We start from the raw sequence: 26,578 nt of genomic DNA on the forward strand, positions 1-26,578 counted from the left end.
CCAAATGACTGTAACATGGACTGAAGTCAGGAGCCAGGAACTCCATTTGGGTTTTCCACATGGGTTGCAGGAACTCAAGCATTTGATCCATCATCCCCTGCCTGCCAGAAAAGCATTAGCAGTGAGCTGGATTGGAAACAGAATGGCCAGGACTTGAACCAGCACTCTAATATGGGATGTGGGTACCACAAGCAAGTGGTCCAATATGCTGTATCACAGTATTTGCCCAAGGAATCAAATCCTAATGTTCAGCTAGTGAGTTTAATATCATACCCTAATACTTAGTCTTAGGCAAAAATACATTCCTTTCCAGAAAAAACAAAAAATTTACATGTGTCTGTACTACTTCAGGTTTGATGACCTATGATAATCCACTGATACATCAATTATTTATTCTAAAGAATAGAGTAAAATGTGAACCTAGCTTTGGAATGTAGTTATGACACAAGATTTTCATCTTTTTTACAATAGTATATCTGTATCCCGGTTGCTCCTCTTCCAGTACAGCTCTCTGCTGTGGCCTGGCAGTGCAGTAGAGGATGGCCCAAGCCCTTGGGCCCTGCGCCTACAAGGGAGACCAGGAGAAGCACCTGGCTCCTGGCTTTGGATCAGTGCGGTGCGCCGGCTGCAGCGGCCACTGGGGGGTGAACCAATGAAAAAGGAAGACCTTTCTCTCTGTCTCTTTCTCTCACTGTCCACTCTGCCTGTCAAAAAAAAAAAAAATAGTATATTTGTATCACTAATCAACATTTCTTTTCTGTTCTCTTCATAAATGATTCTGCTGTTTTATTATTTTCATTTTAAGGCATTTCTTTAAAGAAACTCAATTTCCTGGCTCTACCCTTGGCATTTGTTTCTAAAAATATTTTAGAAGCTTCAAGGTATTTTGTTACATAGTGTGCTTGTTCAAAACTATGAATTTAACTCATATATTGTCATAGTAAATTTGTATAAACTTACATAAATTCAAAATCTGAATTTTGTAATTTCTCTTGTTGATTTTCACATTTTTTTTTAAAGATTTATTTATATGACAGGCAGAGTTAGAGAGTTCAGAGTCAGAGAGAGAGAGAGAGAGAGGTCTTCCACCCACTGGTTCACTCCCCAAATGGCTCCAATGTCCAGAACTGGGCCGATTTGAAGCCAGGAACGAAGAGCTACTTACGATCTCCCATGCTAGTGCAGGGACCCAAGCACTTGGGCCATCTTCTACTGCTTTACCAGGCCATAGCATAGAGCTGGATTGGAAATGGAGCAGTCAGAACTCGAACCAGTGATCAAATGGGGTGTCAGCACTGCAGGCAGTGGCTTTACTGGCTATCTTACAGCTCCAGCCCCCAACATGTGTTTTACAAAGTAAAAACAAGCATATACTGAGCATCTATCTAGTTTTTAAAGAGTCACTAAAGTTTTACTTACGTAGCTAGCTAATGAGAAAACAATATATTTGAATACTCATACTGATTGTTTAAAAAGATTTATTTATTTATTTGAAAGGAAGAGTAACGGCAGTAGGGCAGAGTGGAGTGCAGGGATTGCCCATCCGCTGCTTTACTCTACAAATGGCTGCAACAGCTAGGGCTGGTCCAGGCTAATGTCAGTGGCCCACAAATGTATCTGGGACATCCACATGGGTGGCAGGGTTCTAAGTACATGGGCCATCTTGTACTGCTCCTACAGGCATGTTAGCATGGAACTGGATTGGAAGCAGAGCAGCTGGGACTCTGATAGGGGATGCTGGCATTGCACATAGTGGCTAGATCCAATGTAGCACAATGTCAGCCCCTTGTACTGATTTTTTAGAAACTTAAGTGATCTATTTCAAATGTAGAACTTCATATTAGATGCATGGATTGGAATATGTCAGATAGACATAACTAAGCATCTGAGGTTGGAAACCCAGGAACTTAACTTTATATTTAAAAATATGTATTTGAATGTCAGTTTAACTGGTGGAGAAAACACATGAAGTACTTTAGTCAAATTGTAATGCATGCCTTTGAGTTCTTTTAATAATTTTTAAAAGAAACTATAAAATTTTTAGGCAAACAGCTTAATAAGTGACTGTGAAATGAAAAGCAGTTAGAACTATACTTTTCATAAAATAACATTGTATATACAATATGCCACAATGGTTCCCAACAGTGAAGAAGTACTTGCATTTTTTAGTCTCATTTGTGTGAGTGGAATCCCAGGTTGAATTATGAAGCCCAAGTTGCCACTATGTGCTTAGCATAATATTTCCCTATTTCAATGTCCTTCCTTCTGCCACAGTAGAACAATCTTAACCTCGTGTTTGAAACCAAGCCTTCTCCCTTAATCCAAAGTTCCCAAGCTGTACCAAGGTACCCTGGTAATTTCAGAGAGGTGCTGCAAGATATTTAAAATGTTCAAGGAAAACACAAGAGACTTCTGTCAGACATGTGAACAGTTAGCTTTAGGTAGTTCAAAGTTTGTACATTAGATTGTACTACATTCTTTAGAGACTGTCATATCTATATGAAGCTGTGATAAAAAGCAATTACCAAGGCCAGTGCTGTGGCATAGAAGGTAAAGCCGGTGCCTGCAGTGCTGGCATCCCACATGGGCACTGGTTCAAGTCCTGGCTGCTCCACTTCCGATCCAGCTCTCTGTTATGGTCTGGGAAAGCAGAAGATGGCCCACGTCCTTGGGCCCCTGTGCCTGCATGGGAGACCTGGAGGAGGCTCTTGGCTCTTGGCTTTGGATCGGCATAGCTATAGCCGTTGTGGCTATCTGGAGAGTGAACTGGCAAATGGAACTCTCGCTCTCTCTCTCTCTCTGCCTCTACTTCACTTTCTGTGTAACTCTGATTTTCTTTATTTTTTTTAAAGATTTATTTATTTGAAAGAGTTACACAGAGAGAGGAGAAGCAGAGAGAGAGAGAGGTCTTCCATCCGCTGGTTCACTCCCCAGATGGCCGCAACAGCTGGAGCTGTGCCGATCTGAAGCCAGGAGACAGAAGCTTCCTCCAGGTCTCCCACGTGGGTGCAGGAGCCCAAGGACTTGGGCCATCTTCTACTGCTTTCCCAGGCCATAGCAGAGAGCTGGATCGAAAGTGGAGCAGCCGGGACTCGAACCGGCGCCCATGTGGGATGCCAGCGCTTCAGGCTAGGGCATTAACCTACTGTGCCACAGCGCTGGCCCCAAATTTCAAATCAATGAATCTTTTTTAAAATAAAGCAATTACCACGCAATTAACATAGAAGGGAATAAGGGGAAGTGTGTATAATTTGATTCCAAAGTTTCAGAAGTTGTGTAGTGTCCAGTTTTTATTAGTATACACACGCATTTAGAAACTAGTTACTTAGGAACCAAATAAAATTCTTTTCCTTTCAATATCTGTGTATCATGATTCCAAATGTTAAGTTGTTAGAGCTTACATACTTAGCAGTTTTTTTCAATTTATTTAATAAATTGAACTATTGATATTTCTTTTCGCTGAGGAGTGTGTAAAAACAGTGTGTGAAAATGCATAATGAAAACCTATGCATGGATTTCAAAATTTTTTTACACCAAAGTAAATTTATTTTTAGTTCCATTTTTCTATGCACTTTTTTCAAGTTCTACTTTCTTTTGGATAAATATCTAGAATGGGGATTGGCTAAGTCATATGGTGGTTCTGTGTTTAATTTTTTGAGAAAACACCAAACTGGTTTTTTCATGGTGTTTACACTATATTACTGTCTCTCTAAGAGTTCTGATTTCTCTACATCCTTACCAATATTTGTTATTTTCCATTTTTTAGTTCCTTAGTAGCCATCCTAATGGGTGATTTTTATTTACATTTCTCTAGTGAATAGTGATGTTGAACATTTTTCATATGCTTGTTGGTCATGTGTAAATAATCTTTGGAGAAATGCCTTTTAAAGTCTTCGGTCACTTTAATATAAATTTTTAGAATTGTTTTTTTTGTTGTGTGAGTTCTTTATACATTTTGGAAATTAATCTTTTTACATATATGATTTACAAATATTTGCTTCCATTCTGTAGGTTGCCTTTTCATTTTGTTGGTTAGATTCATAAATACACAATAATTTTTACATTTGATATAATCTAATTTGTCCAATTCTGGTTTATTTTGTATGTGCTTTTAGTGTCATATCCATGAAATAATTGCTAACTCCAGTATCATGAAGTTGGTTTCTTTTGGAAGTTTTATATTTTTTTCAACAATTTATTTATTTACTTGAAAGAGTTCTGCAGAGAGGAGAGAGAGAGAGAAGAGAGGGGAAAGAGAGATCTTCCATCTTCTGGCTCACTCCCCAGATGGCTGCAAAGGCTGGAGCTGTGACTATCCGAAGCCAAGGGCCAAGAGCTTTTTCCGAGTCCCCCACGCAGGTGCAGGGTCCATCTTCTACTCTTTCCCAGGCCATAGCAGAGAGCTGGATTGGGATGCTGGCACTGCAGATAGCAGCTTTACCTGCTACGCCACAGCACTTGCCCTGTAATTTTATAGTTTTGAGTCTTATATTTATGTCTTCAATCCATTTGGAGTTAATTTTTATAGATTATATATGGTAGGGGCCCAGTTTTATTTTTTTGGCATGTGAATAGGCAGTTTTCAACATCATTTGTTGAAGAGAGTGTCATTTCCCTGTTGAATGGTTTTAGCACCCTTGTGAAAGATTGTTTCACTATGTAGGAGTGGGTGAGAGTTTGTTTCTGCCCACTCTGTTCTATTCTATTGGTTTATTAGTCTGTCTTTATGCTAATTCCTTAGTGGCTTTGATTACTTTAGATTTTTAATTTGTTTCGAAGTCAGAAAATGAGAGTCCTCTAACTTTGTTCTTCTCTTTAAAAATTGCCTTGGTTGTTCCGAGTTCTTTGAGATTCCCTGTGAACTTTTAAGTAGACTTATCTCTTCTATTTCAACAACAACAACAACACAAAAACCTCTTCTTCAATACCATATTCTCCTCCATGTACCAGCAAGTCATCCCTTTCATTCAAAATCATAATTCTAAAAAACTGTTTGAATTTGGAATCTCCATTTTGTTACTGCTTATTTATCATTCAGCAAACTTCTGTGCTTTTCACCTGATTATTACACTGAAAGTTTTACATTAAGATTACAGAAAACCTCTGTATTACTATGTCAAATAGATTCTTTAAAAGTTCTCATCTTAAGTACACGACAGCATTTCATGTTACTAACTACAGCCCTCTTCTTCCATTGTTAAAAAAAATTTTTATGCTCTTTTCCATGATACTTTTCTCCTACAGTATTCTTTCTACCTCTCCAGCCATTCTCCATACCCTTTTCAGGCCTATTCTCTTTTGCCCATCCTTGAATGTTAGAATTCTTCAAGGCCAAATTCTAAGCCATCTTATCTCCACTCTGAACTTCAGGGTTATCAAATTTATATCCACGGTTCAAAGGCTTCTCTCTAGAACTCAGACTTTCCTCCTGTGCTACAAAATTATAAATCCAACTGCCTATTTGATATCTTCCCTGGGCACCACAAAGATAAGACAAACACAGTATCTTGGAAATGGAACTCAGAGCCTATCCACACCTCTTAAATGTTCTCAATCCCTGAATGGCCGTGCCTTCCATCCATTTACAGAAGACAGAAACCTGAAGCTATCCACTTATCAAAATTATCCTCTTTATCTACCTTCTCCCTTCCCCTCATATCCAACTAGTATCTTATTCTTCGTGATTTTATTTTCTGTCACATCACACCTTCCAGAGGCTCCATGTCTTCCTGTGTACCTGATTTCAGAGCCATTTCACTTTGTTTATTCTCTAGACTACGTAAGTACTTCGTAACTGTTCTGTCTGCTCTAATATTCTCCTCATTGTAGCCAAAATAATTTTTTAAAAACAAATCTGTTACTTCTGTACTTTAAACCCTTCTAAGACTCAGGAGGATAGATAAGAAACTGGAAACTGATTAACTAGAGAAGGCCTGGAGAAACACAGGTGGAAGAGATACAGTGATGGAAAAAAAGACAATATTTTTGTATAATTTGCCTTTGCTTTCTCTTGGAATTGTATGACTGTATTATCTACTCAAAAAATTAAGTTAATAATTGGAAATTTAGTAGTGGGCCTAGGGGTTAAGGTGGCAGTTAGGATACCTGCATTCCACATTGGAGTGCCTAGTTTCGATCTCTTGGTCTGGCTTCAGATTCCAGCTTCCTGCTAATGAGGATGCTGGGGGCAGTGGTGATGGATTTCAATTCAACCCAAGGACTCAGATATGGGGTGCAGGCATCTCAACTGGTGGCTTGACCAAACATACTGAATGCTTAAAATCCATGTTTTAAGTGATCTATTTATTTTATTTGAAAATCAGGGTTAAATATAACAGAGAAATCTTCCATTTGCTATTTCATTCCCCAAATGGCTGCAGTGGACAAGGCTGAGCCAGGCTGAAGCCAAGAGCCAGGGGCTTCTTCTGGGTCTCCCAAATGGGTGGCAAGGGACTTGGGCCATCCTCCACAACCTTTTCCCATACCATTAGCAGGAAGTTGGATTGGAAATGGCACAGCTGGGACAAGAACCAACACTGGCATGCCAGTGTTGCATGTGGTGGCTTTACCTACTATGCCACAGTGCTGGCCTCAAACCCTCATTTTACTTATTTAATTTTATTTATATAAGGTGAACAAATTTCATATATTGCATATGTACAGATTTAAGAGCATACTGAGCTGGTGCCGTGGCTCAATAGGCTAATCCTCCACCTTGCGGCACCGGCACACCGGGTTCTAGTCCCGGTCGGGGCACCGGATTCTGTCCTGGTTGCCCCTCTTCCAGGCCAGCTCTCTGCTATGGCCAGGGAGTGCAGTGGAGGATGGCCCAGGTGCTTGGGCCCTGCACCCCATGGGAGACCAGGAAAAGCACCTGGCTCCTGGCTCCTGCCATCGGATCAGCACGGTGCGCCGGCTGCAGCGGCGGCCATTGGAGGGTGAACCAACGGCAAAGGAAGACCTTTCTCTCTCTGTCTCTCTCTCTCACTGTCCACTCTGCCTATCAAAAAAAAAAAAAAAAAAAAAGAGCATACTGATACTTCCCACCTTAACCTCTCTGTTGCTCATGCTTTCGCCTTCCTCCTACTTTCTTATTTTTTAAAAATATTTACAGCGACATACATTCAGTTTATTTTATAATTGCAACCTTAAACCACCACAAAACAAAGAATTCATAAGTGGAAAGTAGAAAAACCACTGTTCCTCCAGAGTATAGACACTATAAACAGTATTCAAGTCTCAAAATGTCAGTTTTGGTCATATACATTATATTGTTTTGTGCTTGTATATTAATTACTACAAATCAGGAAAATATATGTTATTTGTCTTTTGTTGGCTGGCTTATTTCAATAAGTATAAAGTGCATGAATTTTCTTTCAGAAGACAGGATTTAATTCTTTTTTATGGCTGAGTAGTATTCCATATGTATGTATACCACATTTTCTTTTTTTACACTTTAATAAATATAAATTTTGAGAGTACATCTTTTGGATTATAGCAGTTCCCCGCCCCCCATAACCTGCCTCCCACCCACAAACCATCCCATCTCCTACTCCCTCTTCCATCCCATTCTTCATTAAGATCCATTTTTAATTATCTTTATATACAGAAGATCAAATTAGTATATACAAAGTAAAGATTTCAATAGTTTGCACCACACAGACACACAAAGTATAAAGTACTGTGTGAATACTAGTTTTACCGTTGATTCTCATAGTACAACACATTAAGGACAGAGATCCTACATGGGGAGTAGGTGCACAGTGACTCCCGTTGTTGATTTAACAATTGACACTCTTATTTATGGTGTCAGTAATCACCCGAGGCTCTTGTCATGAGCTGCCAAGGCTATGGAAAACTTTTGAGTTCACCAACTTTGATCTTATTTAGACAAGGCCATAATCAAAGTGGATTTTCTCTCCTCCCTTTGGAGAAAAGTACCTCCTTCTTTGATGGCCTGTTCTTTCTGCTGGGATCTCACAGAGATCTTTCATTTAGGGTTTTTTTTTTTTTTTTTTTTTTTTTTTTTTTTTTTTTTTTTCCGCAGTGTCTTGGCTTTCCGTGCTTGAGAAATGCTCATGGGCTTTTTAGCTGGATCTGAATGCCTTAAGGGCTGATTCTGAGGGCAGAGTGCTATTTAGGGCATTTGCCATTCTATGAGTCTGCTGTGTATCCTGCTTCCCATGTTGGATTGTTCTCTCCTTTTTAATTCTATCAATTATTATTTGCAGATACTGGTCTTCTTTATGTGAGTCCTTTGACACTTAAGCCTTTTTTTATGATCAATTATGAACGTAAACTGATCACTTTAACTAGTAAGATGGCATTGGTACCTGCCACCTTAATGGGATTTGGAATCCCCTGGCACGTTTCTAGCTCTACCATTAGGGGTAAGTCTGAGTAATAAAGTCATAAAGTATATCATATTTTCTTTATCCAATCATCAGTCGATGGAATCTGGGTTGATTCTATATCTTAGTTATTGTGAATTGAGCTGCAATAAACATGAGGTTAGAGATAATGCTTTCAGATGCTAATTTCCTTTCATTTTATTAAATTCCCAGGAGTGGGGTGGCTGGGTCATATGGTAGATCTATTTCAGATTTCTGAGGAATCTCCACACTGTCATCCATAATGGTTGTATTAGTTTGCATTCCCACCAACAGTGGATTAAAGTGCCTTTTCTACCACATTCTCACCATCATTTATTATTTTTGATATTTGGATTATAGCCATTCTAACTGGAGTGAGGTGAAACCTCACTGTGGTTTTGATTTGTATTTCTCTGATGGCTAGTGATCCTGAACATTTTTTTCATGCGTTTTTGGCCATTTGAATTTCATCATTTAGAAATGCTTGTTTGTTTCCTTTTCCCGTTTTTGACTGAATTGTTTGTTTTATTATTGTTGAGTTTCTTGAGCTCTTTATAGATTCTGAATTTTAACCCTTTATCATTTGCATAGTTTGCAGTTATTTTCTCCCATTTTGTTGGTTGCCTCTTCACTTTGTCAAGTGTTTCCTTTTCTGTGCAGAAGCTTCTTAGCTTGATGTAGTCCTGTTTGTCTATTTTTGCTTTTATTGCCTATGATTCTGGCAATCACTAATTTTTAGTAGGTACAATTGTTAGTGGTAATATTTTTTTTTTTTATTTTTGACAGGCAGAGTGGACAGTGAGTGAGAGAGAGACAAAGAGAAAGGTCTTCCTTTGCCGTTGGTTCACCCTCCAATGGCCGCCGCGGCCGGCGCGCTGCAGCTGGTGCACCGTGCTGAACTGATGGCAGGAGCCAGGTACTTATCCTGGTCTCCCATGGGGTGCAGGGCCCAAGTACTTGGGCCATCCTCCACTGCACTCCCTGGCCACAGCAGAGATCTGGCCTGGAAGAGGGGCAACCGGGACAGAATCCGGCGCCCTGACCTGGAGTAGAACCCTGTGTGCCGGTGCCGCAAGGTGGAGGATTAGCCTAGTGAGCCGTGGCGCTGGCCAGTGGTAATATTTTTAATAAGAAGTTGGATGTGGATGAACAATCAAAGCAATATAATGAAAAAAGATGTTTTTACTTTTTTAAAATTTATTTTACTTTATTTAATTGAAAGAGTTACAGAGTGAGGTAGAGACAGAGAGAGAGGTCTTCCAAGTGTTGGTTCACTCCCCAGATGGCTTCAACGGCCGGAGCTGTGCCAATCCGAAGCCAGCAGCCAGGAGCCTCTTCTGGGTCTCCCACATGGGTGCAGGGGCCCAAGGACTTGGGCCATCTTCCACTGCTTTCCTAGGCCATAGCAGAGAGCTGGATTGTAAGTGGAACGGCCAAGACTCAAACTGGTACCTATATGGGATGCTGGCAGTGCAGGTGGCGGCTTTAGCTGCTGTGCCACAGTGCTGGCTCTTGTTTTTACTTTTTTTTTAAAACAAATTTTGAGTGAGAGGTATTCAGTTCATTGGCCTATCTGATTCTTTCAGTAAGGAATCACTCTGCATTGTATTATTCTGACTTTTCAAAAACACATTTGTAGCACCTCTTCAAAACTATAAAATAAGAAATACATTGTGGCCTGATTTTTTTTTCCCTGACATCCACACCAGCATTTGTCTTGGTTGATTTTTGTATGAGAGCCATTCTAAATGGAATGAGGTGACATCTCATTTTTTTTACAGCTTTTATTTAATAAATATTATTTCCATAGGTACAACTTTAGGAATATAGTGGATCTCCCCCCATACCCACCTCCCTACCCCACTCCTGTCCCACCTCCTACTCCCTCTCCCATCTCATTCTTCTTTAAGTTTCATTTTTAATTAACTTTGTATACAGAATACCAACTCTATACTAAGTAAAGATTTCAACAGTTTGCACACATACACACAATGTAAAAAGTACTATTTGACAATAAGTTTTGCAGTTAATTCTCATAGTACAACTCATTAAGGGCAGAGGTCCTACACGGGGAGTACATGCACAGTGACTTCTATTGTTAATTTAACAATTAACACTCTTATTTATGACCTCAGTGATCACCTGAGGCTCTTGCCATGAGCTGCCAAAGCTATGGAAGCCTTTTGTGACCACAAACTCCATCAGTATTTAGACAAGGCCATAAACAAAGTGGAAGTTCTTTCCTCCCTTCAGAGAAAACTACGTCCTTCTTTGATGACCTCTTATTTCAACTGGGGTCTCTTTCACACAGATCCTTCATGTAGGATATTTTTTCCACAGTGTTTTGGCTTTCCATGCCTGAAATGTTCTCATGGGCTTTTAAGTCAGATCTGAATGCCTTAAGGGCTGATTCTGAGGTCAGAGTGTTACTTAAAGTGATTGTCATTCTATGAGTCTGTTGTGGACTGCTTCCCATGTTGGACATTCCCTCCTTTTTAATTCTGTCTTGTTATTACCAGGCGCTTGATTCTATTTATATGGTCTCTTTAACACTTAATCCTATCTATATGTTCACTTTAACACATATTATGATCACCTTAACAATTGAGATGTCATTTTGCAGCTTTATAGTTAGAAACTACCTCCTCCTTCTCTTATTCCCCCTCTTATTTTATACTAAGATCTATTTTAAATTCAATATATATATATATATATATATGACTTCATTTATTTGAAAGTCTGAGTTACAAAGAGAGATAAGGGGAGGCAGAGAGAGAGAGAGAGGGAGGTCGGGAGGTCGGTCGGTCTTCCATCCCATGGTTTACACTCCAATTTGCTGCAACAACTGGAGCTGTGCCAATCCAAAGCCAGGAGCCAGGAGTTTCTTCCAGGTCTCTCATGCAGGTGCAGGTACCCAAGGCCTTGGGCCACCTTCTTCTGCTTTTGCAGGCCAAACAGAGAGCTAGATCAGAAGTAGAGCAGCTGGGACTCAAACTTGTGACTATATGGGATGCCAGCACTGCAGGTGGTAGCTTTACCTGTGGCAGCTTTACCTGTTTCACCACAGTGCCAGCTCCAAGATTATTTTTTTGAAATAATAGAAAAATACCAAGCAACATATAGAAAGTAAAGACATCATCCCTAATGTCATCGTTTAAAATCTATATCCCAATAAGATTGTAGTTCCTAACCCCATGTCTGTAGTCTACCTACTAGCAATAGTTTTGAGCATATTTTTCTCACATTTTCTTATATTCATCTAATTATATGCATATGTGCATATATAGCACACTAAATTTTTTCCCTCATAAAGTGGGATGGCAAAATATACGTAGATCTATAACTTTTAAAAGTTTCCTTTCCACTTCAACATGTATCATTGATGTGGGCAGAAATTTTCTGATTAATTAAACTTATCTATCTTTTATGTTATCTGCATTTTTTTTCTTGTACTAACAACATTCACAATAGCCAAACTTAGAAGCAACTGATTTATTAACTGGTATGGTAATTTATCAATTTTAAATGCAAGATATATCTGGCATCATAGACATTGCGCACTTGCCGGGGGCATTCCCACTGATGGATGAATTACTCAGGAGACTAAATTATAGATAAGATAGCTGATTGGTGATCAGAGAATAAGAACAAAAGCAAGGAGCTGTTCTAACAGGATATTTCTATCAATCTAAGGTAGCTCTAAACTTGCCTTGGGGCTCTTTCTTGACAACAGGCATTAGTCATCAGAGTCCTGAACATAGTTAAGACACACAGAGATTTCCTCTGAGCTCCTGATTTGGACTATGCAATGCCCACCATTCCATTTCAGATATCTAAGCAGGCCCTCATTCATGAGGGAGAACTGCTTATCTCATTACCTTTTCCTTAGGTGAAAAAAGTGTTGATTAGAATTTGTGGAGCCCAGCAGTCTGTCTGATGGAGACATGTAAAACACATTTACCTTCACAGCAACTCATTTACAAGCTCTCTCTTCAGGTGAAACTCCTTGGAGATGGCTAATACATGCAGGTGGTGACAACCACAGTGTCTGCAAATATTGCCACATGTCCCCTTGAAGACAAAAGCACCCCCAGATAAGAACCACTAGAAGGAAGAGCCAGAGAGGTGAAAACCCAGTTGGTTATTGCATGGAGGTCAACTGAGACGTGAGAGTTAAGGATATTAGCTCCTCAGTTACGGGCAAAGAATATAGAAATGTCATTAGTAGAGCTGTCTTGGTTTCCCTTTCATGGTCTCTACTTTCTCACTAATTATGATACCTTTGGTTATTTGCTTTGCCCTTCTGATTGGGATTTTATATGAGGATTAACTTTTATTATTTTATCCTTTTAAATTGCATAGTTATTGTGTGCTAATTACTGGTATTTTTCATTTGTTACAACATATGTAAAAGTTCTGTGAGTTATAAAATACTGTAAGAAAGCAATATATTATCTAGTACACCTTGCTATTTATTTCTTACCACTGCTTATTTATCCCTTTAGATCTTTAAAAACACCGACAAATACAAGATATACCTTTGGATGTTGTTTTTTGTGATTTGACTATGATTATAAATATTTCTAGAAATGTTCCCATTTCCTTTATGTGACTATATAAAATAGTAAATATGTATTGTATATACTTTAATATAATAAGTATATATATAATAACTCAATTTAAAATTAGGGATTAAAATGTAGCTTCATTTGTTCTGTAATGTGAATAAGTAAGAAAGTGAGATCTTAAATTGATGTAGACTTAGGCAGATTTTCAGACATGTATCTATTCCATATATTGATTAGCATCACACATATCTTTTGGAACCAGATTTTTAGGAAACCCCACTGTTAAAACTTTCTATTTAGAAAAATAGCTATTCATTTCTTGTCCTTCTGTTACTATCCTTAAGTCAATTCTTTTTCTTTTTAAGTCAGTTCTTTATGGGGAGCCAATTATTATTTGTCTTAACTACATTCACTTTTGTTTCTCCTTTATTTGATTAGTCAGTCGTGGTGTCCCTCTATAGTCAGAAAATATTTGCTGAGTGAAGGAATAAATTACAGAAAACACTTTATCTCTTTTCTAGCGGGTTATCTACTAAAATGATCAGTGATCCTACTTTTCATTGTAGATATTCCTAATATAAAATTGCTTGCAGTTCTCTGAGTTTTTCCAGAATTCATCCTAGGGTCTGTTGTATACTATCATAATACAAATTCACTGGGCCTCCAGGAGAGTGGCTCTGTAATACTTTAAATATTTGCTCAGGCCCTAGAATTCGCTCCAGGAGTCCTAATACCTTGTTGCTTCTCTAGCTTATAGTGTCTCCTACCTGCTGCCTCCACATTACATTTAATGTCCACATGGGATTAATCTTGGCTGCATGCTGGTTAGGGATTGAACCTATTACCTATTGTTGATTTTTAGTACTGACCCTATATGCTTCTACTTTTCATTTCTCCTCAAGTATGCTAATAATCTCATGGATTTAAATGGGATTTTTCTCAATGAGAATATAGAATTCAATGGATTTGTTTGTGTCACTGTTATAAAAAAGCTCACTCATAAGTACTTACTATACTAGTTCTTCAGTACTTGAGTACTTCCCACTTGTGTGGTGTTAATTTCTTCTTGTTGGATTCTAAACTGTATCTTCTACAATGCAGTCATCCATCCTAACATATCTTTCCCTAAGATGAGGTCCTCTACCATAATTTTTACATATTCTATCAATACCTGTCTGCTATATTCACCATGTATCTACTTCTATATACACTGGCACACCAGAGGCACTCACATTTTTTTCTTTTTTTTACCTACTGAATAAATGACTCAAATTTTTATGTTAATTATGTCTTAGTTTGATTAGTGATACCATCTGGAAAAAATTTCTCTTTTATTCAAGTCTCGTTTCACTTCCAGTTAAGTACTCAAATCAAGTACTGTACATCCTAGGGTTAAGAGAAGCCGTTGTGAAGAATTACCTTAAGATCTTAAGAATCATTTCCAAGTTTCTTAAAGAGAAAGCATGTCACTCTGGTAGGAGCTTACGGAAGAAAATGATAAAGATAAGGGAAGGAGACACAGAGCAGGAATAATAAGGAGGTACTTCTGAAGGGATGTCAGAGAAAAGGAAGTCTCAGTTCCTAGTTTTGCTTTAGTTTTCTCTTTCACGAAGAACAATCTAGTCAGGATAGTTTCTGGAAGACCTACTAGCCTTCACATTGGTTCGTCCTAAGGGGCTTTCCTCAAGCTTAGATCTGCCTCATATGTGCCTTCCTTTGCCATTCTTCCTGCTCTTTTTCATTTCCTGAGCCATCAGAATCCTCCAGTCTCTTGCCATAAAATGCAACACTATCTTAGTGCCTTATTTCTTTCTTTTCCCTCCCATATTCTGCATAAGCCGTTTCCATTCTGGAGGGCATAAGGACTAATCACTTTAGAGAAATAGGCAGAGGTGAGACTGGCTCTTTCCTGTCTGAGCTGGAATATTCTTTCCCTGAGTTTCAGACCATTTTTCCCCCTAATTCTACTTATATTTATTACCATATGCAGGAGTATCTTTGGCAGTAGTACTTGGAAACTTTGCTGTTTTATGAAATGCGTTAATTAGTTTATTAGTTTTTATGGCTTTACACTCTGAAATCAGAATGTCTCTGGGCCTCAGGACATTTAAAGATCTGAAGTGGCAGACTTACAATGATCCTAAGAAACAACCAAACTTAGGTTTTTTTTTTTTTTTTAGATTTATTTTATTTATTTGAAAGACAGAGTTATAGACAGAGAGAGAGGTCTTCCATCCATTGGTTTACTCCTCAGATGGCTGCAATGGCCGGAGCTGTGCCAGTCTGAAGCCAGGAGCCAGGAGCTTCTTCCAGGTCTCCCATGTGGGTGCAAGAAGTTGGGCCATCTTCTACTGCTATCCCAGGCCATAGCAGAGAGCTGGATTGGAAGAGGAGTAGCTGGGACTAGAACTGGCACCCATATGGGATGCCAGCTCTTCAGGCCAGGGCTTTAACCCGCTGCCAGCCCCCAAACTTAGTTTCAGTAAAAAGATAACCCGGTCTTTGAATACCTCTGAAGTTTGGAATGCCTCACAATTCAGACTGTGGACTTGTTCTCTTTTTCCACTCATGTTTTAAGGATAGTTTGCCCATTCCCATGACTTTAAATACCACCTGTATATTGCTGGTGACTCCCAAATATATATCTCCAGATGCATGCCCTCACAAATTTCAGATTCATTTTTTAACAATATTGATTCATGTATTTGAGAGGCACAGTTACAGACACAGAGAAGGAGAGACAAACAGAGGTCTTCTGTTTGCTGGTTCACTCCCCAGATGGCTGCAAGAGCTGAAGCGGAGTTGATCTGAAGCCAGGAGCCAAGAGCTTCTTCCGGGTCTCCCATGTGGGTGCAGGGCCCATGCCCTTGGGTCATCTTCCACAGTCTTCCCATGCCTCTAGTAAGGAGCTGACTCGGAAGAGGAGCAGTCGGGACCTGGACCAGTGTCCACATGGGATGTTGATGCCGCAGCTGGAATTCTAACCTAATGCATCACAGTGCTGGCTCCTCAGATTCATTTTTGATTATGTACTGGGTATCTTTCCCTGAGTGTCCACAGATACCTTAAACTTAACATGTCCAAAACCAACTTTTTATTCTCTGCAATCTAAATTGCCCTCTCCTTTAGCATTCCTTGTCTCAGTCAACCCAGTTGCTCAGGCCAAAAACTTTTGAATCTTCTCTTAAGTGTCACATACATTCTACCAACAAGTTTGTGGATATTTTCGTTAAAATGTATCTGAAATCTGTTCACATATCATTTCCTACATAGTGCTATCATTTTCTCTTGTCTATACCATTGCAATAGCCTCCTAACAGTCTCCTTGCTTTTACTCTTGCCTGGATCCCCTTTAAAACAGATAATTCTCTGCGGCTTAAAACCCAGTAGCTTCTCATCAGCAAGGTCCAACCTAACCTGACCCTTCGCTGCCTATGTGATTTCATTTTTGTGAATATTTCTCTCCCACTCATTTCCCTCATGCAACAATGGCCCATCTCTCTTCATTCATCCCAGGCACATTTTGACCTTAGAGTTTTGCACTTTTTGTTCTATCCTGAATTCCCCATCTCTAGATAGTTGTATGGCTGTTTTCTTTACTTAATTTGATTCTTTGTCAAGTATCATTACATGAAGAGGTCTTTATATTTCTTTGTTAGTCATTCTGCCTAAAAAAGCATCCTCCTAAAATCCCCATTCTTATAGTGCTTTCTTTGTTACCCATAGTTCCTATCACTATTTGACATTATGTTCATACTGTTTGTTTATTGTCTACACAGGACTGCAAACTCTTTGAGGACAGGGAGAGCAAGGACTGTCTCTTCTTCACTGCTGTATTGTCAGCACCTTGAACTGTGCCTTGTTGGTGTGCTGTGTTAGATCATGTGTTTGTGGGTGAATGAATGAATTATGAATAATTGACTACACATATCCTTTGAGAAAGATTCTGAAGGAATTCCCAGGCTCCCCAGGCAGGACCCATTGTCCCTGATCTCTTCCCAGTCTCCATGTGTAGATCAGTTTTTTTCTGCCTGATGTGTGCATGCTTTCCTGCTGCTCTTTGACACCTTCCCCTTTTAATCCTTTCCAGCTTTTGTTCCCTCTTTCACCCTACTTCCACAGGCCGGACTTTCCTTCTCCATACTACAAAAGTGGGCTTTAGAATTAATTCCATGACAATGCACATGGTTATGTGTAGAAAGAGCAACTTTGCTTATTGGAGGCAGGTTATTTCATGATAATGGAGGTAAGAACAGGAAGTAATGAAAAAGAATGTATGGGGGCCAGCACTGTGGTGTAGCGGGTAAAGCTGCCGCCTGCAGTGCCAGCATCCCATATGGGCCGGTTCGAGTCCCAGCTGCTCCTCTTCCGATCCAATTCTCTGCTATGACCTGGGAAAGCAGTGGAAGATGGCCCAAGTCCTTGGGCCCATGCACCCATGTGGGATACCGGGAAGAAGCTCCTGGCTCTGGCCGTTGTGGCATTTAGAGAGTAAGCCAGCAGATGGAAGATATCTCTCTCTGCCTCTGCTTCCGCCTCTGCCTCTCTGTAACTCTGCCTTGATTTTTTTTTTTTTTTTTTTTTTTGGATAGGCAGAGTGGACAGTGAGAGAGAGAGACAGAGAGAAAGGTCTTCCTTTACCGTTGGCTCACCCTCCAGTGGCTGCTGCAGTTGGCATGCTGCGGCCAGCGCACCGATCCGAAGCCAGGAGCCAGGTACTTCTGGTCTCCCATGCAGGTGCAGGGCGTAGGAACCCAAGCACTTGGGTCATCCTCCACTGCCTTCCCAGGCCACAGCAGAGAGCTGGACTGGAAGTGGGGCAACCAGGACTAGAACCCGGGGTGCCGGCGCCACAGGCGGAGGATTAGCCTATTGAACCACAGTGCCAGCCTGCCTTTCAAATAAATAAAATCTTTTTAAAAAATTATGAACTTGCAAGTGTCTTGGGTACCATATCCTTTTGATGTCGTATCAAATGGGAAAGGTGAAAAAAGATACTGCTGTTTGCTGATTAGAACTCATTTGGAGCCCGGTGTCCCATGCTAATATTTAGTCCTTCCTAGGTACAAGGTTTTTTAAAAAGATAAGAGAATGTGTTCAGAGTGCCAGATAGAATAGTGAGAACATATATATGAGGAATGTTTGATGATGATGGTGGTGGTGGTGGTGCTAAATAATAATAACAACTGCAAACACTATGTGCCAGGCATTATTCCAAATGTTTTTAAAATGTTAGTTAAAATGTTTTTAAAAGGTTAGTTAATCTTCATTCCCTCAATTAGGTAATATTAACCCTGTTTTCAGATGAGAAAAATGAAGGCACAAAAAGGTTAAATAACTCCTTCAATGTCACATATCTAATAAGAAGTAGAGCCAAAGCTGATTTCATTCTGATTTCAGAGTCCATGCTCTTAACCATGGGTATTATCTTTGAATATTGAAATAAGTGGTATTGAGAAACTGGGGCTGTGGTGCTAATTTCTAAGAAGGCAGCTTTAGCTTTAATCTCAAGCTCAAGACCTTCTCATACCCCTTAATGTACCCAGTATATATTCCTTAATAGGACGTGTAACAGTGCTTTATTCCACTTATTTATTTTATCTCTGTTTCTTTATATTAAATTATATTTAATCTATTTTAAGGATTATATTTGGTTCATTTTTGTGCCATTAAATTTAGTGTTTGGCATATAATCAATATTCAGTTTTGTTGAATAATGAAGGATGAAAAAGTATTGTGGTACAGAAGTTAAGTCATTCCTTAGGATGCCCACATCCCATATTAGAGTGCCAAGTTGGAGTCCCTGCTTTGCTTCTGATTCCAGCAGCCTGTATGTGCACCCTGGAAGGCAGCAGATGATAACTTAAGTTGTTGGACCCCTTCCAACTCACAAGGGAGACCCAGATGGAGTTGTGGGCTCTTGGCTTTGTCCTGGCACAGCTCCAGCTCTTGTGAGCATTTGGCAAGTGAACCAGCAGATAGAAGCATGCTTTCTCTTATAAATAAAAATAAATAAAGCTTTTAAAATGAATGAGTGATCCTTCAGTTGTTTAAAACTGCCCTGGTGATAGGATAGTTTTTCTTTGAGGTAGTCAGTTCCTGGTCACTGATAATATTCAAGTATGGGTCCAGCGCCGAGGCTCACTTGGTCAATCCTCCGCCTGTGGCGCTGGCATCCTATATGGGCACCAGGTTCTAGTCCTGGTTGCTCCTCTTCCAGTCCAGCTCTCTGCTGTGGCCTGGGAAGGCAGTGGAGGATGGCCCAAGTGCTTGGGCTCCTACGCCCGCATGGGAGACCAGGAGGAAGCACCTGGCTCCTGGCTTCAGATCGGTGCAGTGCTGGCCGTACTGGCCATTTGGGGGGTGAACCAACGGAAGGAAGACCTTTCTCTCTCTCTCTCTTTCACTGTCTAACTCTGTCAGATAAATAAATAAAAAATAAAAAATATTGAAGTATGTGTTGGATGCTAGATGGGGTGCTGCAGAAGAAACATTCATGTCATGTGGAAGCATAAGATTAGGCCTGGGGCCAGTGCTGTGGCACAGCAGGTTAAAGCCCTGGCCTGCAGTGCCAGCATCCCATGTGGGTGCCAGTTCAAGTCCCGGCTGCTCCACTTCTGATCCTGCTGACGCACCAGGGAAGAGTAGCAGAGGATGGCCCAAATGCTTGGAAGAAGCTCCTGGCTCCTGGCTTTGAATCAGCTCAGCTCTGGCTGTTTGCGACCATTTGGGATTGATCCAGTGGATAAAAGACCTCTTTCTTTCTCTACCTCTCTCTGTAACTCAGTCTTTCAAATAAATAAAATAATTATTTAAAAAAGATTAGGCCTAGTTTCCTTATAATTGTATAATGTGATAGTATGATGAGTTAGTAAGATTCTTCTGCTACCCATTTATTGAGCATACACACTGTGTGCTTGATATTGTTCTGGACACTGAAGATGAAAAGATAATTGTGGCCTAGAAAATATATATTTAAGGAGCTAGTAGTCAATGGGTAATGAAGAGGTGCTTAAAAGTACAGGTAAAGGGTTTTAATAGATAAAAATAAATAGAAAATAACTTTTATTTTTAGATATGTTTGTAACAAAAGAGGAAGGGGAGAAAATCTAGATATGAAAAGTGACCCTTAAGTTGCCTGAGAAGAGAGAATTTTTTTTTCAAAGATTTATTTATTTGAAAGAGTTACATACAGAGAGGAAGAGACAGAGAGCAAGTAATATCTTAGCTCTGCAGGTTCACTCACCAAATGGCCGCAACAGCCAGGGCTGGGCCAGGCTGAAGACTGGAGTCAGGAATTTCTGGATCTCCCATGTGGGTACAGGGGGTTTCATAGGCACAATAGCAGGGAACTGAATCAGAGCTGGAATAGCAGGTCTCAAACAGGTGCCTATATGGGATGCTGGCATTGCAGGCAGTGGTTTAACTTACTGTGCCACAACGCCAGCCCCTAAGAAGAAAGAATTTGAGAAGTGAAGACTGCATGCTATGTTGCTCTGGGGGAATTCCCCAAAAGGGAGGTATCAGTATTCAGTATTTTCCATCAAGGTTTGTTGCATGTTGAATATAATTGTTGCATGTTGAATATAATTCAGTAGAGATTAATTTGTGAAGTATTTTGAAATTCTTGGAACAAATGTGCCTTTTCTTCCTAGTCCCCAAAACTCATAACAATGATTAAGTACCCTCCTCCTCCTCTACCCCCTTCAGAGGCATTATAATGAAATAAAACAGCATGTTTGATCAAGTAACAGCTTTCTGGTGACCAGGACAAAGATTCTAATGGAACATATAAAGGGACCCTTCATTTCTTTTCTGATTCATGTGCCTGGAACCTGTTAGGCAGTGTGGAACAGTAGTCTGTCTTTCTATTACCTTGGCACCTCATGCTGCTCTTACTTCACACATGTCCAGGTGCGTCTTAACACAGGATGATTGTCCCTAGCTGGGACATGATGCCTAGGTAGGTGGGGGATTCCCTGTTTTGTCTAAAATCTTAGTTGTCTTTGGGTTTGGCTAGCATGTTCCTGATCAGTTTACTCACAATTGTTTTTGTTTGTTTGTTTGTTCTTGTACTATATGCTATTCCATGATTCATCAACTTTGAGTCTGTTGCCTTGAAGGTGAAGCAATTTCTTCCAATGCTGGTATTTCATAATCTTATAGATAACAAGCATACACATATGCATAGTCCTTTCAGAAGTTTTAAACATTTGGAGATGAATGAATTATGCTGCCACAAATGGAAAGGAGGAGTATAATATTATAATGGTTATATCCAATCATCTTTTGTTGGGTGGTTGCTTGTACGTTGATATTGATAAAGCCTGTATGTGTTACTGTATTTGTTTATTTTTCCTTGTGAAATTATTTATGGTGTGATTTATGATTTTAAAACTTAACATTTCACTTAATTGCCTTGATTTACATATATTTTGATATTTTAGACAAGATCTTTACTTTTGGAAGTAAATTGGGTTTAAATTTCAAATAAATCAAAATATTAACTCTGCCATCTCTTCTAAAATGTGTAGTAATAACTATTGAAACCTCAAGAAATATTCTTTTAGTTTCTGATACAAATAGTAATCTTTCAAATTATTTTAATAGAACACATTACGTTTTTTCAGTGTAAAACACAACAGTTATTTCTGCACAGGTCCTTTTTAAGTTTTAAGAAGATTAGACTTCTGACGAATGTGGATTAAATTAGATTTCTGTGTATAGTTTTAATCAATGAACTTATTACATTGCATCATTTAGTCACCTATCATTTTATTCAGAATGTCAGTGATTGTTTTTCAGTGAAGCAAAATTCTTTATATAGTTTCATAGTATAGATGTGTGTGTAAATAATCTGTATAAATTGTACATTTGGAGACAGATTTTTTTAAAAGATTCTAATCCTCAGCTTATCTTCCTCCCTTTCTTCCCCTTACCTGGTTTTAGCTCCTCTTTGGTTCAGGTGTGCTGGTGTCCCTAAGCCTTTCTGGGCCACAGCTGGAGAAAGTGGTGATTGACAGAAGCCTGGTGGGGAAGCTCATCTCAGACACCATCAGTGATGGTAATTACCCCCATGTGCAAATCAATTGCCTACATTAACAGTGGGACAGGAAAAATACTGTGTCAACAGGTAGACTAATTATTACCACTGGGGACTTGCAAACACAACAAGTAATTGCTTGTAATAACATACTTACAACCCTTGGGACCAATGCAAGTTTCAACTAATGTTTAATATCAAAGTTTTTATTTTCTTGTCAAGTATTAGGCTCATATTCTAAGAATTTTTTACTTTCTTTAAAAGAATGTGAACATATTTATAGAATAGTTTTTTATTCTTTCGTAATTAGTCCTCTGTTACAAATAGACCAGTGCAGCCAGTAAAAACAAAAATCGTTGTTTCAGTTCTTACAGGAAATTTTTTTAAAAATAAAGTCTGTGAATACACTCACTTTTCAGAGATTTTGAGCTGTGTTTTCTAAGTTTCAATCCTCAATGCTAAATATACTGGATAAATCAGATTCTATTAAGTGAAACTACTAACAATATATGCTAGGTGCAAAGTACATAAGAAAAAGAGTTTAAGCCATTTATTGAAAAGGAAGCATACTGACATTTATTGAGCTCTAAAGGCTCTGCACTGGGTGCCATCCTAACTTTCATTTCACAAGGGTTCTTATTTCCATTTTTGTAGATAAGGAAGCTGAGCTCAGCTGCTAAGGAACATGCCCAGCATTATAGAGTCAGACAGTAACTAAGCAGAGATTTGAACACAGGTTCTGCCTGCAAAACCCATTTTCTTTCCACTATTCTGCACGGATTCCTGAATTTTTAAGGTTCTGTTCTTTTACCCAAAGCCCAAAGGTCTAAAACCAAATTACATTATCATCAAAGATTGAAAAATGGTCAGTTTCTTAGACTGAATAATAAAGGGTTGGTCTAGTAGAAAGGACAGAGGTGAGAATAAAGAAACCCTCAGTCTGCTGTGCGCTCACTAGCTACCTCTGAATAAATCACATACAAGTGCATAATCTTAAAGAAAAGCACTCTGCAGGATGGCTATAATTAGCAACATTACTGATAATAATAAGCCGGGGGGTAGGTAGGATTGTAAGCATGCCATTTCCCCTTCCTTACAGGAATACTGTGCTAAGGAAACTTCCCTAAAGAAGAGGTTCCATTTTCGTATGCCTAATAGTTGACCCCTTTGTTGACACTGCAAATGAAATATTGACTGTGATGATTTTGTCATATTGATGCTCCTTTATAAGAATTAAAAGAAGACTTCCAACACTATTCGTGTCTCTGAGTTATCTTCTTTCACTTGTTTCTTTTATTTGTACCCAAAATAATACACTCTCATGGGATCATGATAACAATGTGATTTCTTGGCAGTCCTCCAGATTCTCCTGTAATTGTGTAGATCTACTGTTGGTCACTGCTTGCACTGCCAGGGGTGTGGTGTGGAAATAAAGAAAAATGTATAAAACATTCAGTAATTTCTTCATGCTAGGAACAATACAAAGCACTTCTCAAATTCCTATTGTGTTTTTATCAACAATTTTATATAATATGATCCCTCATGTAACCATGATTATTAATTATCTACCTTATTAATTATCTACTAATTATCTATGCTTTAGAAATGAAACTATGGAAGTATTTTTGCTAACCTCTTATTCTTGCACATTAAGTAATATGCGTATTAGGCGTGGTACAGTTTATTTCATTCAGCTTGTATATCCTCAAAAGAAGATTTCACTGAAGACAAATTTTTAAAAATGAGATTGGTATCCCTAATAAATTTACTTTATTCTTAGATGAATTATGTAAGATAAACATAGAATGAAAGTCTAAGCACAAATAAGAGTAAATGTTTTTTGATCTAAATTTATGTTCATGTGTGAAATAGTTTTTTTTTATGATTTTCTAGTGTGGGTTCCAAGTACATCTTATTTGATGATGGTCCTCAAACATCCATGTATGTTGAAGGAGTCACAGAAAATAGGAAAATTATCAAATCCATGCATGATTAGATATTTATTGTTTATTCCTACTAGCTTTAATATATCTTCAAATGTCATAATGATATTTAGGAGAATTTAGCAATTTTAATTAATATTTATTAATAGCTTTTTAAATTATTTCAGTGAAAAAATATTCCTATCTGACTCTGACTTTATATTATCAAATTTTTTTCTTTAGCTCTTCTCACAGACAGTTTCATCATCTTATCATTTTTGGCACAAAACAAGCTATGTTTTATTCAGTTTGCCAAGAAGATGGATTCTCCTGATATAAACAAAAGACTGGAAAAACTCTCAGCTCTGGATTATAAGGTGGAGATTTTAACTTATATAGTCATATTGTTAATTATTAGTGTATATTAGAGTTATCACAGGAGTTGCTCATTATTCTTGAATACTTCTGGATTTTAGAAAAAACAGAATTGTTATAGAGTTAAGTTTGACTCACCCAAGAGTGCCTCTCATAAGTTTGTCTTTTTACTTACTATTGAGGCATGGTGTAACAATGGCACATGATAATGGTTATGGACGTCAAAGGTTAGCAGAGGCAAGTTACACTTTGGATAGGGATTTTCTTGCTGGTGGTAGTTTATACACCATTCTCATTTTTCCTAAGACTCCATGTAGCTTCTCTGTTTACTACCTCACAAAAAACAAAAGAAGATATACTTTTCTATTAAACTTTGTAAGTGTCTTATAATAAACAAGAATTGGGAAGAACCCAGCCATCAGTTATCCCCAAACATAACTGGAGAAAATGCAAAAGGAAATCTCCTTCATATATTAGTATCTTTCCCTTCACTAACTCCAGGTAACTTGTTTTCTTTTATCAGGGATCTTACATCTGTTAAGTCAGGATTTTTATTTTAAATGATGTGTTTAAGTTTTCCCACATTATATTTTAACTGCTGGAAAGGCATACTTTTTGCTAGGATGAGTATCTAATACATTTTCCAGGCTGTTTCAGTTCAAGGCCTCTTTTCAGCAATGACTTGTGTTTGCAAGATTGATCCAGCCTCTGTGACGTGGATTTGAGACAGTTCACTGTTCACTGGGAACAGAGCTGATATACAGCTTCCTTAAAAAAGATGCATACTTAAGCCATACCTGTAGTATCAATGGCAAGGGCAGAGAGTTTTGTAGTTTGAAATTGGTGGTTTTTTTGAAAAGTAGTATTTAACCTAATCTTTTGGTATTATTAATGTATTATTGAAAAGTGATCATGGTTTTGAAAGAATTTAGCTTTATTTAGTAGAAACATCTATTATTATAAATAGGATTTTTTAAATGGAATAAAACATATCAAGTAAGGCTTTCATTGTGGTAATATATTACAATCAGAGTTTGTTTACCAGCATTGTGAAGCTTCTAGAAGCTTTGTATAATACTGATTTTCTTTGACTTCAAAGTAGCTGTAGTCATATATCAAATTTAATTAGTCAAAAAAAAATGATATTAGCATTCTTAAAGGGATGTCATTTTCCAGAATGGCTAACTGTAGATGTATTTGAAATATTTTTTATTTGATAGTATTTTCCTTTAAAGTGCACTAGTATGCATTAACTCACACTATTTAAACTAAGTACCATTATTGCTCTTGAATAAAATATTATATGACTAATTTCTTCATTTTAGGGTAGCATGGTGAAGTCTTACCAACTGAACAGTAGTAGCTACCTGTTAATAAGAACCAAAAGAAACTGAATGTCAATTTCTTTTGTGAAAAGATGTGGAAAACAGCTAGTGCTTGGGTCCTTCATACCTTAAATAAGAGAATTGCTCACTGTTTCTGCCTTTGGATTAGAGGAATTAGGAAGATCATGTCTGTTTCCCTTTGGAAAGTCCATGAATTTCATTTTCTGGTTCAATATTTAAAATAGAGGTTATTAATGCTTAATCAGAACTGTCATTTGTCCATTGGAAGGTTATTTAAAATTCTTATTTATTTTACTTTCTTATTTATCATAATAGAATAATGATATTATTAAAATTCCTAGGAAATAAGAAATTTCAAAAAACATAAGTGATTTGCATCATGTAAGAACTGAAAATACCAGCCACTCATTTAATTATGTTTTCTTATCTAGAAAATTCTAACATGCTTACATAGCAAGTTGGACATCAAAATAATGTAGTTTATTTTTAAGTACATAGCAATTCCATTATATTTCTCTTAAGTAATTAATGATATGCAATGCTTAAAAATAAGAATTTTCACTTGAAAGCATAAAGTACATCTGTGTTGTCTGTCATTGCCCACTTGGGTTTTAAAACAGGAAGTCATGTCGAGTGTGTTATATTTGGCTTTTCTTTACAGCTGTGCCATAATTTAATTATTTCAGACTGAAATAATTGTGGCAAAGAAATTTTCAGAGTAAATATCCTGAAACTGTTGACCTTTAACAAGTTTCCCTGCCTATAGTTTAAAAATCCAATTCAATTTATTTACCAGTGAAGGGACAGTGCAAGGAGTTAAATGTTTACCATGAGAGAACAACACTGGTAATTACTTTGATTTCAGTTCCTTTTGATGTGCATTCAGAGGATGAAGAGGTCAATAATATTATGGCCATGCAAATAGAAAAAGGTTTCTTTTGACCATATTGCA

At 38.2% G+C, this 26,578-nt stretch overlaps 1 protein-coding gene across 12 annotated transcripts in view; it reads left to right on the forward strand.

The window, feature by feature from the left end:
• Window positions 1–26,578, forward strand: part of WDPCP (WD repeat containing planar cell polarity effector) — a 321,214-nt gene that overhangs the window by 114,809 nt on the left and 179,827 nt on the right. For all 12 annotated transcript variants that reach the window (XR_016229321.1, XM_051842841.3, XM_051842854.3 and 9 more), the window contains 2 exons: window positions 21,890–22,004; window positions 24,149–24,282. Coding sequence is in view for 11 of the 12 variants with exons in the window: in XM_051842841.3 (XP_051698801.3) it covers window positions 21,890–22,004; window positions 24,149–24,282 (249 nt within the window). In the remaining variant the exon portion in view is untranslated. The remainder of the gene's footprint in view (window positions 1–21,889; window positions 22,005–24,148; window positions 24,283–26,578) is intronic.

The sequence above is a fragment of the Oryctolagus cuniculus genome, chromosome 2 (genome assembly GCF_051225735.1).
Source record: "Oryctolagus cuniculus isolate XC-2025 breed Fujian yellow rabbit chromosome 2, ASM5122573v1, whole genome shotgun sequence".
NCBI lineage: Eukaryota > Metazoa > Chordata > Mammalia > Lagomorpha > Leporidae > Oryctolagus > Oryctolagus cuniculus.